We start from the raw sequence: 15,900 nt of genomic DNA on the forward strand, positions 1-15,900 counted from the left end.
TTAAACTGTCCTTCATATCTCCCCATTGTTTATGATTTGTGTAATTTCTTTTGTGAGGAGGGGAGGGATCCTCCTACTTTGTTTTTGTTGGTAAAAATGGATGAGTGATAATAGTCATATGCAGCTGTGAGGAAGAGTCTCTACAGGCCCTTGTCACGTACATACTTGAGCAATGGCTGCACAGAATTTCCACTTACCCTTTTTAACTCCTCCATAAGGGTCAATGTTCAGACGGGTAAGGTTTGTATATGTGATCTCTTCCTGGTCATTGACAGGTACAGTCAAAATTATCTTCTCAGCTGTATTCTTAAGTAGAATTTGTTGCAAATGGTAACACTTTCCCCAGAAAACCATTTCCTTGGCTTAGTCAAATATATTTAGCAGTGGGAGTGAAAAGGAAGCTGAGGTATTTCCATCTCCTTGGCTTCTCTGGATCAATAATCCTTAGAGGGAAGCTAGCCACAGCCAGCGTTGTAATCTGGGAACGATTATGACATTTGGCAGTGTTCCTCCAGGAAGAACAGCTCTTACTCCGGAGGAAAGTGGTATTGGCATCTGTTGCTGTTGTGTGCATAAGGACTATTAAAACATGTTTTTCTGTGTTGAATATTTTGTGTTTGCAGCTTTTTGTATATAGTCAGTTTTCTTTAGGACTATATTACCGAATACCTACTGAAAATCCTCAGGAACTCCCAAGTCCTTTAGACATCCTTCTTGCCCTGCATATAGTCAAAATTAATGGTATAATAAAATGTTTACAGTTTTATCTATGGCAAAACTATAAACAATTCAAAAACCTAGGCTGAAAGTTTAAATAGAGAAGTAAAAATAACACTGACATCAATGCAAATTCAGGTTGAGTTATGTAGGATGCAGCTGCCAAGTTCTGTAGTCATACTGTTGGAATTGTTTATTTTCTTTCAAGAGGGGCAACACTTTTGAAGACAGTAACATTACCTCTAGTGCCAACTCTGAAGTTAATGCACAAAACAGGCCTTCAAAAATGGCAGAAAAAATAGTTTTGAAGTGACAAGTTTGTGACTTTTGTCAGAGCTGATTGCATTCTTTGTTCTGTGCCAGTATTCAATATGCTACTTTTTTCTTTTTGAAATAAATAGAGGACTGTTTCTATGAAAAGCCATGCTGTGATGTGTCTTAATCTTTGGGAAGGAAATACTTCAAGAGACCTCTGTGGCTTGTGAGCACCAACACAGAGCACATCAATAGGCAATGACCAAATGCTGGCACTCTGTACATATTCAGTGCTGATTAATCCTCTTTCATTAGCTATGTTTATTTCTTTCCTATTATCAGTATAACCTTGCTGGATGGAAGGTGATCCACTTACTTGCTTATATGGAAGAAAAAAGGGTCCCTGAAACATAGCTTTGTATAAAAACTGGTATCCTTTAATGGCTTTATTAATTGAAGTTAGTAGTAAGATAGCTTATATCTGCATCCCTTTTTTTTGACTGCTTCCCTTTGCATTTGTATTCAACTGTGTATCAGGTGGTACACCAGTTATTCGTAAGAAATACATTGACTTCTTGTTTCTTAGATCACACAATCCGATCTTGCTTTACTGACTGTGGTAACTTTTTTACACATTTAAACTTTTTTTTCCTTCTGTCATAACTGGTTCACTGAACTAATTCAATGGAAATCTTTGCTGTTTTCCTTTTTGATTGTTCTACTAAAAGCTGCTGAAGGCAGAAAAATACCTTGGTTTTTTGACCTTGTATCAGACAGTGACAGGGTTGCATTTGACTTTTAACTGTGCTTGCTAACACAATTTAACAGTGTATTCAAGGAGAAATACTAAAAAAAAAAAGGATAGTCAATAAATGAATACCCTTTTGATTCCAAGACACACAGTCAATTTGAATCCCAAATATATCTGAGGTAACCGCAAGCTTATTGCAAATAGACTAACCAAATTATTCAAAATTAGAATGGAGATTGATTTGGGAAATTAAATTCATGTTCATTTATATATTGTGGAACACATTTGAAGTATCATAGTACAAAAATTAGCTAGAATTTTTGAATAAGGGCTTTTATTTTGAAAGCTGTTTGCAGATTAGTAGAGTAGCATGTTTCAGTTTAGAAGTCTGAGTACACATCTCAGTTTTGGAAATATCTTTTGCTGTGTTGAAGCTAAGAATCATAGAATGATGGAATACCCTGAGCTGAAAGGGACCCATGAGGATCAAGTCCAACTCCAGGTTACAAAGAGGGCAACCCAAAAATGAATTCATGTATCTGACTGTGGTCCAAATGTTTCTTGAACACTCATAGACTTAGGACTATGACAATGCCTCTAATTAGAATTGACTAATTTTTTAATAGTCTTTTTCATTGCTGTTCTTGCATTATTGGTGGACTGAAAGAGTTGGCAAGCTTCTGGTTCTGTTTGTATGGGATTTTTTTTTGTGATTGTTTTTGTGTCTTTTTTGTGTTTTGTTGGCTGTTTTTTTCTGAAAAGGTTTTTTTTGCATTCGTTATTGCCCTGGAAGCATATTCACCTTTTTCTGTCTAGCTGTGCTATGTCTTGATATGTAAGGAAGACTTTGTAGTATTTCAGTCGAAAGGGTAATGGATAATAAACCAGATACAGAGCAATTTTCTTGTTGTTTAGAAAAGAATATTTCTGATTGAATGGGGCAGTAGTATTAACTGAGTACCTGTGATGCATGTCTCTGAGTACTGTCCTAATCTATTCAGATTTTTTTCAATTTATATGTCTAGCATTTAAATGAAATGTTTTGCTTTTGGTTGGTGAGGAGGCTGACTTAAGTAAGCTTTTAATTTATCGCTGTCCTTGAAATTGTTGTTCATTGCCTTCAGAATTATTCAATAAATTTATTAAGTACCATAAATAATATTAATAACATGGTATAAAAAGCCATCACTAGTGTATATTACTTAAACAGTCCAGGAAAATGGTGCTTTCTTTATACACGTGACTGTTTTGTTTTGACAGTCACCTACAGAGCCAGCATGTGCTTGAGCTCTTAATTCTGCAGTACTTAAAGGTTTTATTCCCTGTACTGATGGGCATATTATGTTGAAGATATATTTATTGTTACTTATACATGTAATGGTTAATGTATTTCTACCTTAAAATATCAGTTATAAATTAAGGTACTGCTTTAAATGCTTATATTCTTTTGTTCATTCCTTCTTTTTCCTTTGATCTCAGTCTTTGTGATCTTATTAGGATAGCCCCCTGCTTGAGACATGCTAAGGTCTGCCTTGCCTTCAGACCTAAGTTTTAAGGATCCTTGGACACAACCATGCAGTCTTTACCCCACACCAGTCTGCTTTGTATGCATTACATGAATTTCTGGCTTCAGTGTGAGATGAAAGCTTAAAATTGAACAGAGAAGACAGGGGCACTGGTTAGATGCACTGTGTTTTGTAGCAGTAGGATTTGCTTCTCTGAACTGCATGTAAAGGAGAAGAAGGATTTGAAAGACACCTGAGCTTAATACCAGAAATATATTTATAAGCAAAATGATGTTAGGTTAGTTCCTTTCCTTTAAAAGTCCACTTTGCATTTGCAGTCTTGTTCAATGAGTTGACAAATGTCTTGTCTTATGGCAGGTCCACATTTATTCTCTTGGTATGGCACTCTTTTGGGGAGCTGACCACGAAGTTCCTCAAAGTCAGGTAAGTTTACCTTTGGTTTTGTTTAATATTGCAACTTCAGACTTGATAGTTTGACTGACTCTGCATTTGAGCTTACATGGCAGGGTGTCAGACACGTAGGAGTAAGATGCCTTTCACAGAATTTCACAGAATGATTAGGGTTGGAAAGAATCACATCTGGTCCAACCTCCCTGCTCAAGCAGAGTCATCCCAGAGCGCATGGCACAGGATTGTGCCCAGATGCTTCTTGAATTTCTCAGTGAGAGAGATCCACAGCTTCTCTGGGCAGTCTGTTCCAGTGTGTGATCACTGCGCAGTACAGAAGTTTTCTTTCCCATACTTGGAGCTTTTTCTTGTGAAGTGTGGTATTGTCTTGCAAGGAGAAGGTGCTGATAGTACATTTCTGTTAGTTTCCATGAAGATATATCTGGGCTAGTCTATCCTGTAATGCCACAGGCTGAAAGACAGCAGTTTAAGTGGCTAACAAAGGAGAAAATAATTTGTTTTGGTTTATGCTTATACAAAAACAAATATTGAAGTAACATGGTTGTTTAATACATTATAAAGCAACTTGTTCTGTGTGCTGCCATAGCTTCTGTGAGTCTGGACTTGGCAGATACAGGTACTTACCTTTCACAATGGCCAAGAAAGGATATTAATTGTTTGGAACAGGGAGTAGACTCTTGCTATTGACTTGTCAGTCAATGCAGACACAGTGGCAGACTGCTTAGAGCTGAATGTTGTTGCTCAATGTGGTTATTTTACACACCCAGCAGAACTCCTGGACTGTCTTTCCAAAACTGACTGAAGATCAATGTGATTCATCATCTTTCTGAGCGTGCTTTCCTTGCCTCCAATTAAACTTTTAGAAGTAAATATCTGAAAGAGTGAAAATAAGATAAAATTGTTCTGAAAAAGCATTTAATGACAGACTTGCAGCTGTAGGAGAAGCAATTTGTGGTTCATATTTGGGTTTGTTCCTACTAGTTGATGTTATGTCTAAGACTAAGGAAGAAAATTTTTAAAGACTTCAGCATTTTAGGCATTCAGTTCCTAATCTTTTCTTTAACAGAGTGGTAGTTGGGTTGTTCTCAATTGTGCTTATTTGGAAGCAGCTGCCTGAATGCAGCTAAATGAGGTAAAAAAATTTGAAGCTCTGACTGTTTAAGGGTATTCATAATGCCTACTGTGCCTGTCCCAAAAGCCCTAGTGTTTTCTTACACAGCTATCCCCTTGCTTTGCTCTCCTGTCTTGTAGGAGATGAAAGGAGCAGTATTCAGCAGTAGTAGGAGAGTGACTTCAAAGTAGGTAGAGGTAGGTGTTGAGAGCAAAATAGGCATGAATTTTAGTCCCTATTTTCTTTGTTTCTTCCTTTGGTGTTAAGATGGTAGCAACAGTTTCTCAGTAATGCAGTGGGAAGGCATCTATCTGTTAATAAAAGAGTATTTTCCCAAAAACAGTGGGGGGGGGATGCCTGGGAGGAATTTGCCTCTGGGATGTTGTCATGTGGATCCTCTGTCCTGTGGAGTTGGTGTAGGTGAAAGGGCAGTCTTGTGTATGGCATTATTTTTAAGCGTTAATTTGTATGTCTGCATTTTCCCATTTTTTAATACATTTTCTATATTTGTCTGTGTTTGTTAATGAGCTGTTTCTCTGTGGGAGTGTGGCTAAATGTGAGATTCATATCTTATTCACATACATGATTTTTATGATTAGTTAGAAGTGATGAACAGATAGATGGGAAAAGCCTATATTAATTAAATCAGGGTGGTCCAGAGTGCCTTTTTTTATGGTACACCTTGAGAGTGCTCACTCAGGGAAGATTGAAAGATTGCAATTGTTTGAAGCACTCTGTGATGCAAAAAGCTTGACAGTGTTTGTAGGTTGTGGGTAACCACCCACTTTGGCAGGGTTGCAGATCAGAAAGCTCAGGTCCCAAGTGCCTGCAGCATTGGAGAATAAGTGTTATCGCTGACTGCTGCATACCCTGGGGAGGGATATTCCACATGCTGTGTGCTGCATTCACTGAATGGGCAGAATAGAAGGACATCTGGATTTTAAATTTTTTTTTTTTTATTATATGGGTGTTGTCCTGCAGTTATGAAGCTCTGCTTTGTTAACAAATGGCTTTGTTGTTTTATTCCTTACTTTTTTGTTGATATTGTTTGGTGATGTCACTAGAATTCAGAAATGCTAACACACCTGCTGCAAAATATTGGTGAGGTGAGGAACTGTAGAAAATGAGCATAGAGGGTTTTACAAAATTATTGTAATGAGAATTGAATTTTATACTTGTGAGCAGCAGAAAGTTCAAAGTTAAGGAACAAAACTTCCTCTGAACCTTTTCACTATTATTTTATTTTATTTTCACTTATGCATTAAATGTACGAGAAAATAAATCACTGGTGTCCTGACCTTATAGATTAAGCAGCTTTTTAGGCCAGACTGTTGTAGAGTAGGAGTTGAATGCAGAGGCTGAACGCCTATCTCCTGTTCTACAGGCATTATTTTTTTTTCACCACCTATGTGGTGATTTTCTCATGGCACTCAGATAATGTAGGCAGTAAGTCTCATGCATAGTTACTGTACATTGTTGAATGTCCTTTGTTTCTGAGTGTTCCCTAAGTCACTGTTAAAACTGATTGTCCTGTCTCTTATGTTCTTGCTTGTCACCAGCCTATCAAGCTTGGAGACCATCTCAACAGCATCCTCCTTGGCATGTGTGAAGATGTCATTTATGCCCGTGTGTCTGTACGGACTGTTCTGGATGCCTGCAGTGCCCACATAAGGAACAGCAACTGTGCCCCTTCTTTTTCATATGTGAAGCAGTTGGTCAGACTGGTTCTGGGAAGCCTGTCTGGGGTAAGTCTGTGTCAGCATTTGAGGAAATAATAGAGGTGAGCAGGAAGAGAGCAAAAGTGCTAATTCAGATTCACTCTGCAGTCATTCTTCCTCATGTTTTGATATGTTGCAATTTTGACAGGGGTGAGTGTTGAAAGGAGAACTGCTTCTCCCCCTGTGTAGCAGTTTGTGCACTTGACAGTTCCTCCTGGAACAGGCATTCATGAGTTTGAGGAAGATAATTTTGTGAACTGTGTCTTCATTGAAAAAATGTAGGGAGAAACAGGAGAACAAGGTGATGAACTAGGGCAAGCTTTAGACTTGTTGCTACTTGAAACGCTTCAAAAATCATTGCTGTAAGTTTACATTGTCTTGAAGTTATGCTTGCCTTTTGGAGAGTTGCTTATTAACAGCAAAAAGGACTACTTAGGCAGTGTGCCAGTTCTCTTGAACTTCTGCTCAGCTCTTAAATATGAGAATTATGGAGGATTTTGTTGTCTAATAATGACCGATCTGTCAAATTGTTTTTAGAAGTGAAAGAAATTACATGAACTCATATTGCAAAGTTACTATTCCTTTTGGGCAACTTCTCCCTTCACCTAAACCATTACAGCATAACTTCAGAATACTTAAATAATTTCAAGTTGTAAAGGAAGACCATAAATTGTTGTAGAGTCTTCAGATGCTTTGGGTTAAAAGGGACCTTAAAGCTAGATCCATCCTCCCTGCCATGGTCAGGGATACCTTTTGCAAGACCAGGTTGCTCAGAGCACCATCCAGCCTGGCCTTGAACACTTCCAAGAATGGGGCAGCCACAGCTTCTTTGGGGAACCTGTGCCAGGGCCTCACCACTCTCACAGTTAAGAACTTCTTCCTAATAGCTAATCTAAATCTACTCTCAGTTTAAAGCCATATTTCTTTGTCCTGTCACTACAGGCTCTTGTGAACAGTTTCCTTCCGTCTTTCTTGTAGGCTCCCTTCAGGTACTGGAAGGTCATGATTAGGTCACCCCTAAGCCTTTTCTTCTCCAGCCTGAAAAACCCCAATTCTCTCAGCCCTTCCTCACAGGAGAGGTGCTCCACCCCTCTAATCAACTTAATGTCCCTCCTCTGGACTTGCTCCAGCAGGTCCATGTAAAAATTGGTGTCTAGAGAGACAGCACTGAAATTGCACAAGAAATGTTTCATTTACTGATGCATCCTTTAAAAAAAAAAAAAAAAGTTATGATCTAATTGTTAGATAGTTGCTTCATGTATCTGGTTTGGAAATGCTTGCAGAAAGTGAGAGGTCCACACATTCGTCTAATATTTGGCAGTAGCTGATTGTGCCAGGCCTCCAGAAATAGTGCTGAGCCTGAGCTCCATAAAACATTGTCTAGTCTGTGAGATATGTCTGTCAGTCCAGTGCTCCCCATTATAGTGTCTGAATCTTGTGTAGTTGCCAAGTGGAACTAGACTGTGATTCAGTGAAATAAAGGGCTACAACGCCTTCATCAGTGGTGCTGTTAAAATAAAGATCCTAATTTTAAATCAGGCCACAAGCTATAGAAGCAGCCACTCAGGAAAGTGAGTCATTATTCTCCAAGTTGTCGATGGCCATTTCAGCTTAGCAAGTTTTTCACTTTCCCTCCTGTTGTTCTTGTCATCAGGGTTTTAGTGGGAGTCTGGGGTCAGTGTTGCAGACTGATCTAGACCAGCCTGCTGAAGACAGTAACAGGCTCCCAAATGCTTGTACTGAAATCCAGTGGAGAGCTGAATGCAGCAAGGGTTCCCATCTCCTACACCATGTTGTTAATGAAGGAGTGGGACTAGCAGTTATCCAGTGCCGAAGCTTTACTCGTTTCCTCTGTCAGTAACCTTTTTAATTCTTTACATTTCTTGGCTTTGCAAGAAAACAAGAAAAAAACCCAGCTGAATAGAACCAAGAGATAACAGAACAGCCACAGCATAGCTGTGCTGTTCGGGTTTGGTGCACCTTAGCCAGCCATGCCTGCTGGTTTTGATGTTTAGTGCACTGTATGTGTGCTGGAATTTAAGTTAACAAGAAAAATGTATAAATTTTGGGTTTTCAGAGGCAGAGCACAACTTGCTATTTCAAGACTGACATGTCTCTAATCTTGATGGGCCTTACCAGAGGTTCAATAGGTCTTATCTCTATTGGTCATTTGGTGGTGTTTGAAGCACAGCTGAGAGGTCCCATTTGAATGTTTTCATTTGCCATGTTAATATGCTTTGTAAAGGGCAATACAGCCCAAGGTGGATTCAGTCTGTTTAATGTTAATTGAGTTGCATTGTAACTGTGAAGTCTGCTTGATTTCTCCTTCCCTCTTCCCAGCTAAGCTGCTGTCCAGGTGATGCTCCCACTATATCAGAAGATCTCATGAAGAATGTTTTGTTGTAGCAAATAACTCTTCTTTGAATGATTGTACATGTGAAAGTTTTTCCTAGGGAAGTAGTGATTTAAAAAAATAAGGTGACGTGAAAAGTTAGTGGGAGTAGTTAAGCCTGACACATGAAAGGAATGTGCCTGAGGGGCTAAAAAGACTCCTCACAAATGTGTGCATGTGATTTGATGTGTGCAATAAGTCAAGTGTGGGTACAAGATAGTTCTTCCTGTTATACAGAAAACTTATCAGTAGAACTGGACAAGTTCTGGTCACATTGTAACCATGGAAGATGATTTTTGAGTATTGCTGTCCCTTCAGTTTGCTGTAGGGGTGGAATGTGTTTAAGTTACATGCTTGTGAACATAATTTATTCTTAGTGGAAAAAAGGTAGATAAAATGTGTAGTAAAATAATGCACAGACTATTCAAATACAGATAATTTTAGGGGATATTCTCACTGATTATTCTGGTTTTTTATGAAAAGGTTTGAAGTCCCATTCTGCACTTAACTGTCTGACACTGACTAACACTGTGCATTTACATAAAAACAATGCTTGTTTCATACTAATATGAGTCTGCCAACATTTTAGCTTTATGTTACTGCCTTTTTTTGCAGATGGATCAGCTGTCTTGTAATGGAGATAGAAAATTGCAGCCAGACAGGAGCCAGGCTATTCGGGAGAGGCTGAGGGGAAAAGGGCTTCCCACAGGTAAGTGCTTCATTGCAGTCCTGTGGAAGACCAAGTCTGGGTAGATTTTGCAACCAAAGAAATCCAATAGAGGAGGACTTGCTTACATTCACAGAACTCTGATGGTTCAGTGTCTAGCTAAATGTTGGTGATGGTGACAGGAGAATAATGGTTTCAAGAAAATATTTTGTCTTTTTCTAGTTCAGTCCTGATGGACGGAATAGATTTTAAACTTTCTTGGCCAAATGTTTTGTCTCTGGAGAAAGATTTTCAGCTGAAGGTCAGTCAGCTAGAGGAAGAGGAAGCAGGTTTTCCTTGTTCCCTCTGTCCTATGGACTTCGCTTTCTCATTGTAGCTCTAATTGCACAAAACATCTCTCCCTGCTTCCCAGGCAGCCCTGGACTCTTTTCCCTGCACACAAAGCTTCTTTACTGCTTTTTTTTTTTTTTTTTTTTTTTCCTGAAGAGAAATGTTATGTTCCATCACAGTTCTGCTATGCTTTGACAGTTTGAGGTAGATATGGAGGCCAGGTAGGGTTGGACTTTACCTCAGAGAAGTAAGGAAAGAGGAAGCTGGGAGCCAGGGAGGAGACTAATGGTTGTTGCTGTTGCCACTGTGGAGGAAAAAAGATGAAGTTATGTAGGTTGACAGCTGATGTTTGCCATGGCTTGTTGTTGTTTAAGGTCATTGGCAGTGTCAGCAGCATCAGCTCTGTGCTAGGTTTTTCAGACAAGAGGATGTATTCTTCCAAAAGGCTGGTCTCTAACTTTTCTGGAAGAATTGTGGATCTGAGCAGCAGCATTTTATAAGGCATTAGCTTGGACCAGTCTAAGTCATTGCAATAAAGATGTTGCTGATGTGCTTGAGTTGCTCCTCTGTTCTTCAGTTTTGTGTCAAGCAGCAGTGCAGTGAATTGCAGGAACTGAAATAACCCATGGAGTTGTCAGTGACAATGTGAACTGCAGAAGTTAGACACAAGTCTGGCAAGGTACTGGTGGTCTTGACTGATTCCCCTTTTTTAGGATGAGTCCTAGCTTAGGCTACTGTTTGATATAAAACACTTATATCAGTGGTTGTCAGCCCTTCCAGTACAGCACTATGTGTTTAGGAACAGTTTCTGGAACAAGCTGTTTCTTCATTTTCTGGCACAATTTCACTGTTCTGACTGCTTTCTCAGGGGCTTTGTTTTGTTACTGGTTTGTTTTTTTCCTCCTTCTTCTTTTCCAGAATATTTCTGTAGCAATAGCAATATCTTTTAGAAATGCAGGGTTTGAACCAGAACCTTATTGCTCTGGTTGTTAAATTGTTTAATTTTTAACCCTATGCTTCCCAGACACCAGTGTTTTCCAATTAACAGTTTCTTTACACACCTTTGTTCTTTTGCTGGTACAACCTTATACCATGTTTTTTTAAGAACTTTATTTGAGCACAATACCTTACTACTATCTGAAGCTTTTCATTTCCATTCCCTCTTTCCTTCATCTACTCTGCTTTTTATTCCATAATCATAAGTAACTTTGTTTTGGTAATGATCAAAATATTTGTAAAGTTTTGGAGACATAGCAGGGTTGTCTTTAAGTCTGTTCTCACTGCATTAGCAAACTCTGCTTATTCTTTTTTTTCGTTGTTCCTAGTTTTGTGTTCTCTCATACAAATGACCAGTCTTTTGCTGTTTTGCTTTTCATTTTCTTAGATAATCTTTAACTTCTTTTAAATGTTTGTGGTTTGAGGGGTTTTGTTTCTTTCTTAATTTGTTTTCCTACCCACAACCTCATTTGAGCTCTTTAGCAGATTTTTCTTTCTCCTGAAGTAATGCTTGTCCCCAGTGTCTTCATTATATCTTAACAAGAAAGCCTTTGTTTTAGGTTCTACTAAATTTTGGAGATTGCTGTAGTAGCTCCAGCCAATATCTTCATGGCTTTCTGGTTCAGCACTAGGGTGAATAACATGTAATGTCTGAAACTTTGTCTGAGGACTCAGTCTTTAACTTAAGGACGTTGACTGGATGATCCAGTTGCTGTTTTTTTACTGTATTCTCTAACTTGAAAAAAATGTTGTGGCTAGAATGTTCTTTCCTCTTACTCTTGGAGACTGAGGAGTCCACTTAGCTCAGCTGCTATCAACCAGTAAGTTCAACAGAGAGTTTTAAGTGACCTTGGTCAAAATGGCTTTCTGAAAGGTTTCTTTTTTTAGGGAACTTAATATTATCTGAAGAGTCCTAATTTAGCAGAATCTTTACTCAAATGCTTGTGAAATGAGAGAACCTGATAACCCCCAGACTATAAAGTTGGCTGAACAGTCCTCATCCCTTAACACTTGATGCTGTTAAGCTCATTGAAAGTGCTTGCATGTCTAGAGTGTTACAAATAGTGTGTGGCAGCCCAGGGAATAAAGGTTTGTGTATCACTGTTCCAGTGCAAGCATTACATTATCTGCATCATTCCAAGCCTGGTCTGAAAGGTGCAAATTACTAATGAGATGCTCTTAAATAATTGATTTTTCCTATTCTTTTCAAGATGAGCTGTCAATGAGCAAAAATGCTTTTCAGTTACCTTGTGGGGTTTATGGTACCACCAACACCTTGTTGGGTGTTGCACTTCTGTTGTCACCCTGTCTGTAGAAGTAGAAAGTATTTTACATATTTTCTGTTATTTGAGTCTTTATTTTCAGAAAAGAAGATGAATTGAAGTCCCTTATTTCTTTGTGTTTTATGTTCTGCCTGTCCTGCTTCCACTCAACCTTTTCCAATTTCTCTGTATTACATTATTTACCTGTGGAACTCATTTTTCTCCTTTTCCTTAGAAGTTCTACAACCCTCTTAGCTCCTCCAAAACCTTTCCCAATTCTACTTCCGTTATCAGTCACCTTTCCTAGTATCACCTAATTGCACCTCCTTCTCTTTATTTTGACCTTAGATACATTCCTTGATCTCCACTTTGCTGAGACCTCAGAGAATTGTAAAATACAAAACAGAACCACTCAACCAGTTCTAGCTGTTTTCAATTCTGTTTTTACAGTGATGTTAAGTACACTGGGTCATATATTTGGAAGTTATTGAGGACCCAGTGAAATGGGTGCCTGATATTAATGGGAGACAGCTTGCATTTGATTCAGGGCAATTTAATGCTTGTTATTTCTTTTTCTGCAATGGTGTGCTGGTTTGCTGGTGCAAATTCTGTCAGTAGCAGCACAGATCAGGTGCCCTGGGGGCACAGTTTTGAATTTCTGGGAAAGTGAGCTGTAGAATGTAGTGCTGATAATACTGGTTGATAATCTCATAGACTGAGGAGCCACAAGTAGGCGGCCAGATGAAGGTTTAAGAAAAATCTTATGGTAAAAAAAAAAAAAAGCCAACAAAACCAAAACAACTCAGAAAGGCACAAAGTCCTTTTACCCTCAGTTGTCACTGTGCTATTCTGCTGCTGTATGTAGCTGAAATAAATGCCTCTTAGTCCAGTTGCAAATTGGCAAATGTTTAAAAGGTTAGGAAGCTACTAGACAGAATTATGGTTTTGAGTGTGTCTAAGTTAGAAGTTAAGTGAGTCATCTTTTACCCTTTTTTGGGTTTAACTGCCTCTGAGAACACGTTTTGGGTCAAGTTTAGCACTGGGACAACTGGAGGGGGCGGGGTGGGTGCACACAAGGATTTGTATAACTTTACTAGTCATTTCCGCAGTTTATTATAACTAAAGTAAATACAGTGAGCAATAATCTTTGCTGGAAAGGACAGAAGACTTGTCTGAGGTGAAGTTCTGATTGACTTGTCACTCATTGAGGTGAAGTTCTGTTGAGTTGTTGTGAAAATCATAATGAATAGAAACTCATAATGAATAGAACAGCTGTCATATGGAGAGAAAAAAGCAGCTTAAGGGGTATGGCGTTTATTGTGAACTTAAGAGTGTCGGAAAGTTACTTGGAGCATGTAACTTAAGACAGCTGATAAATTGTGCTAAGGTCATGAATATAAGAGATGGTTCACTAAGAGAGATGTGCTCCTAATTGGAGAGTAGCCAACTAATACCTTAGATATTTGCAGTCTTTCAAAAATATTCTGGTTTTTCCTTTATTTGAATTTCATTATTATTAGGATCAGTTTTCCATACCATGTTAATCCACAATTATAATTGCCAGGGCTTTCTTGTTGACTTAGGATAAATGTTCTGAAATTTTTCCACCTCACACATTTAAATCAAATATTTTGCTCTCCCTATGTAACCAGGTTTGATATTTTCACCTATTCATTTCCATCCTAATGTCTTGAAGATAATTATTAAATTAATAAACAGCTTTGTGTTAATATTCTCCCCAGTTCAATTTATTTTTTGTCTCTTTCATGACTCACTTTCTGTGGCTATCTTGGTGAATGAGTTTTACAGCAGGGCTGGCTGCAGAAATAATTTATTGTAAATTAATATTACAGAATGTTTGCTTATAGTCAAGTCATACTTGGAACACAGTGTTTAGGAACTGATTTAGCCAGCAGAAATAAAAGCAGTAAGACCTGTCGTGAGTCATCTGAACCAATGAGTAACTTAATTTTTGTACTCAAGACACTTTAAAAGTTTTTACATCAAGAATTATATATGTAAGTTACTTAATTGCCTTCATAAAGCATTTTGGTGTGACAAAAGAGCAAGTAACTGTCAAACTCTTCCAAATATATAGCAAGAATTAGTTCATTGTGTCACTCTTTGCCACAAACTATCCTTGAAAAGGATGTGTAGGCTATGTAATGCTCAGTTGAAATCTCCCTAACTTGTGCTTGCTTGGCAACCTGCTTCCCAGCCATCTAATACCTGAAATGCTGCACCTTGCGTGTTTATTTGCAAAGTTCCAATTTATATTGATGATCCATGAGCACCAAGGACAGACCTTTGCCAGAGACATTTCATCTTCTAAAGAGATGTAGCAAACAGGTGTCTTGGCTTTCCTACCATGAAGATCCCTGATTTTAACTTGACTTTTATGATGTGGTCAACTGTCACAAGTCCAACTTGTATATTATAATATTACAGTTGTATTCTGACCTTTGTCACTGCCCAAAATATGTGCCACATGAATGAAGGCTTAAAATTAATTTAAAACATCATTTAGATTCACCTTAACTGTACGCAATAGGAAACATTTAGAAATACTGATCAAAATTATGGATGTTAATCAACTCCCTGTTTAATTTGACTGTATGCACTATCAGGTGTAATAAAAATGGTAGGTGTTGTAAAGTGATTTTTGCATTTTTGATTGCTAATTGAAACCACTTTTAATTTTAATGGGATTTTCTAATGTTAACACAGCACTCTCCATAATATCAACAAAAAACTCTCAAATAAATGAAAATGTACCCTTTTTGCTTTTGATCCAGGGAAATTGATTGTGGATTATGTTTTAGTTCCTGATCTGGGTGAAAACACAACTTTTAGTCTATATGGAAATGGTTTATAGTGATGACCTCCATGTGTGAACTGAAGTAGCTTAAACATTATCTTGCAAACACACAGACTTAAATTATCAAAAACTGCAGCACAAACTTATTTCCATTGACTTGAAAATCTGTCATCTGTAAATATACTAAATATACTCTTTTAAAAATGGTTTCATTTTTTTTATTTCCCCTGACTCCTCAGTTTTAGAAAAAAAGAACTGAGTAGGTGGAGAATAATTTCCAGAGTTCAGGAAAACCAAATGAAAGCCAGATGAAGGTTTTGTGTTGAAAAAAAAGAAGCAAAAAAAGATTTTATTCTTCTTCACTCCAAAAACCATGCCTGTTTTCTTCCAATAAGTCTTTCTGTTTGCATCTAACAGTACTGGTGGTTGGTGTTGGGAGAGATCTTTTAAATTTAGGTATAGTTTCTCCAGGTATAGGGAACTTCCAGCCTGGCACTATTGGAAATGCTGCCGCAGTGGTGCTGAGGACAAGCTCAGAACTCTGAAGACAAACAAGAGTGGACACAACGATCAGTGAGGAAACCAATCCAGAGATGCCAAATGCTGTCTCTGTGCAGAAAAGCAGCTGTATCACTGAGCTTCTCCTGGGATATGCAGAAATCCAGGAAGGGAGTAGCTAGGTGGAACTTCTCCTTACTTGGTTGAGAAACATACAAAAAAAAAATTTACCTATAAAGCTGAGTGGAAAAGAGCAATGGTTGCCTTTTTTTCAGGGGTGCTGAGGAAGGGAAGAGGTAAAATGCTGCATTTATGAAATATGAAGTGCTACTTGGCAAGTCTCACTACCACTGTTCTGAACAAGATGCCTGGTTTTTGGAGCTGTTTGGTGTTTTCTGATAGAAGAGCTGTCAGTCCAAAGCAGAATGTAAATTGTTGTACAGGATTTGTA

At 38.2% G+C, this 15,900-nt stretch overlaps 1 protein-coding gene across 1 annotated transcript in view; it reads left to right on the forward strand.

The window, feature by feature from the left end:
- Positions 1-15,900, forward strand: part of PTPN13 (protein tyrosine phosphatase non-receptor type 13) — a 116,125-nt gene that overhangs the window by 37,762 nt on the left and 62,463 nt on the right. The window contains exons 5-7 of the mRNA XM_085058147.1: positions 3,607-3,672; positions 6,328-6,513; positions 9,494-9,587. Coding sequence (XP_084914273.1) covers positions 3,607-3,672; positions 6,328-6,513; positions 9,494-9,587 — 346 coding nt within the window. The remainder of the gene's footprint in view (positions 1-3,606; positions 3,673-6,327; positions 6,514-9,493; positions 9,588-15,900) is intronic.

The sequence above is a fragment of the Lichenostomus cassidix genome, chromosome 4 (assembly GCF_008360975.1).
Source record: "Lichenostomus cassidix isolate B80296 chromosome 4, HeHo_3.0, whole genome shotgun sequence".
NCBI lineage: Eukaryota > Metazoa > Chordata > Aves > Passeriformes > Meliphagidae > Lichenostomus > Lichenostomus cassidix.